This window comes from Mytilus trossulus, chromosome 8 (genome assembly GCF_036588685.1).
Source record: "Mytilus trossulus isolate FHL-02 chromosome 8, PNRI_Mtr1.1.1.hap1, whole genome shotgun sequence".
Lineage (NCBI taxonomy): Eukaryota > Metazoa > Mollusca > Bivalvia > Mytilida > Mytilidae > Mytilus > Mytilus trossulus.
Genome location: NC_086380.1, coordinates 10204594 through 10206955, shown reverse-complemented (window position 1 = coordinate 10206955; position 2362 = coordinate 10204594). Strand labels below are relative to the sequence as shown.

At 32.3% G+C, this 2362-nt stretch overlaps 1 protein-coding gene across 1 annotated transcript; it reads left to right on the top strand.

Annotated features, from left to right (window-relative positions):
• Nucleotides 1–442: 442 nt before the first annotated feature.
• Nucleotides 443–2362, top strand: LOC134727321 (uncharacterized). The gene has a single exon (XM_063591699.1). It carries the CDS (start codon nucleotides 443–445, stop codon nucleotides 2360–2362), a length of 1920 nt encoding a protein of 639 aa, XP_063447769.1.

Genomic DNA, 2362 nt, shown 5'->3' with positions numbered 1-2362 from the left:
TATTTATATTATACAACTAACTGTCTGAATCTTATATATTTCAATTATATAATGTTTTGTTTAGTTTAAAGGAAAATCAAAAGAAAATCCCAATAACCATTACAAGAGATGACAAAAGTCTAGAAAGATACCAAGTACCAGAAACCATTACAAGGACAAAAGACAATCCAAAAATTATACAGTATCTAAAATTATTACTATAATAAAACACAAACTCGAAAAGATTCCATTTAGAAACCAGTAAAAGGATAGTGCTAACATATCGAAAAATTCGTTAGAAACATACAGAAACCATTGCAAGGAAGAAGTTCTATAATAATCTAGACAGTTATACAGGACTATAGATAAAATATTACAAGCATAATAGACTGTCCTGACAATATACAGGATCATCTACCAGAAACTATTTCAATAAAACAGAATCCTTACAACGTTAAAGAGCATGTCTCACAGTAAAACAGAGTCTTTAAATTTCTATACATATTTGTGTCAAAATATTGGATCAGAGGCAATAGTAAAAGCTAGACGATTGAAATGTATAAGTAGTGACTTTGCAAGTTCCAACAATCTTTTTCCTTGCATTTACAGTGGAAGTCGAGGAGAGGGACTGGATCTTGAAGGTAGTGATATTGATGTAATGCGAATTTGTTCCTCCTATGTAGTATACGAATCAGATAAATATATTGTCCATAATTGGTTGCCAGTGTTAGTAATGGATACTGAGGACTCACCACCGTGTTTTACACAACTAGAATTATATAGCAATGTTAATAACTTACCAAACATCTTCAAACAACAGCTACAACAACACAGAGGTAAACACCTTCTTTCTAGTGAGCTTTACAAATCACAATTGTTAGAACAAATTTGTTTTTTTGGGCTAGGAGTGAAACTAAATATGCATGGTCCATGTTTGTCAGATATAAATGATAATCTGGATTTTGCAATCTGCCTTAAATGTGACAAGTGGGTATTTCAAGCCCAACCATGGATCTCAAGACCACGTTTAATATGGCCATCACCTGAACTTATTTCCAAAATAACGTCATGCGGTACTTTATTTGTTCCAATAGGTAACAAGGGATCTATACATGAGAATCTTCAGTGGCGAATATCATTTTCTGTTGCAGAGAAGATACTGATATTTTCTTTCAGTCATACCCAGTTACTATGCTATGCTTTGTTAAAGATATTATTGAAAGAAATAGTGAACAGAGAGGAAGAATTAAAAGGTTTGTTGTGTTCATACTTTCTGAAAACTCTTATGTTTTGGATATCAGAAGAAAATGTAACATCAGTCTGGAGACCCGACAATATCATTCCCTGTTTTATGGCCTGTTTAAAAAGGTTACTATACTGTATAGAATATTCAACGTTGTTACATTATTTCATTCCTGATAACAACTTGTTATATCTAAGATTTAACAATAAACAAAGGAACACATTAATAAACATCCTTAAGCAATCATACAAAAAAGGAATTCGGGTTTTCTCCTCATCTCAGACTTTACATGATTACAGAAGATTTCCATGTGAAACTGCAAGATCAATGTGTGAAAAAACTCTGTATACAGTTATAGTAAGCATGAGAGAGTACTTCTATTCACCTTTTATTACAAACAGTTTATTCTTATTGTTCACTTTGCTAAATCATTGCAAAAGTGAATTATCCAGATATATCTTTAAACAGTCATTAACAAGGTCATATCAACAAATGCCTTGTCCACTACCACATGTAAATAACCCAAACAATAAACAGCAATACAAATTCTACAAACTTGACCTCAGTCAGTTGTTGGTTGGAGTACAGTCAGATGCAGCGTCAGGATGGCTGATTTTGGCTTCTTTCTTCTATAGTCACAAAAATTATTTAACATCAATAGATATTATTAAATACACTTTGTCCAAATGTGCAGATGAATCATCTTTGTCGATGATTACACTGAAACAGAAAAACACACTGAAGTTGATGTCACTATTACCATTTCCATCTGTAGTATTTAACAAGTTCAAACTTAATTCAGTCATTCCAACGGAACTAAAGTCTCCTCATATGTTTGATTTATTGATGTGTATAAGTTCCATACCATTTGCACATTTCCTCCGTTTTCTGTGTTGTTACCATTTACACGACTTAAGAACAATTCGATATTGTATAAGCAAGTTATCAGAAACAGTAATTGAATACAGTCACTCAAGAGAACAAGACTCGTTAGTAATTATATATAATTTTCTTTTACTGGGAATAGCTTTTCAGATGTTAGGAGAAACAGAATTAGCTAGAACATATTTTCGTATTGCTGCACAGTATGATCTGAATGGTGTATCATCTGCTTCATTTAGACTGCGTCAATTCTGCTGA

Excerpts from the sequence above, each read along its gene's own strand:
- LOC134727321 (XM_063591699.1), top strand. The coding sequence starts at position 443 with ATGTCTCACAGTAAAACAGAGTCTTTAAATTTCTATACATATTTGTGT.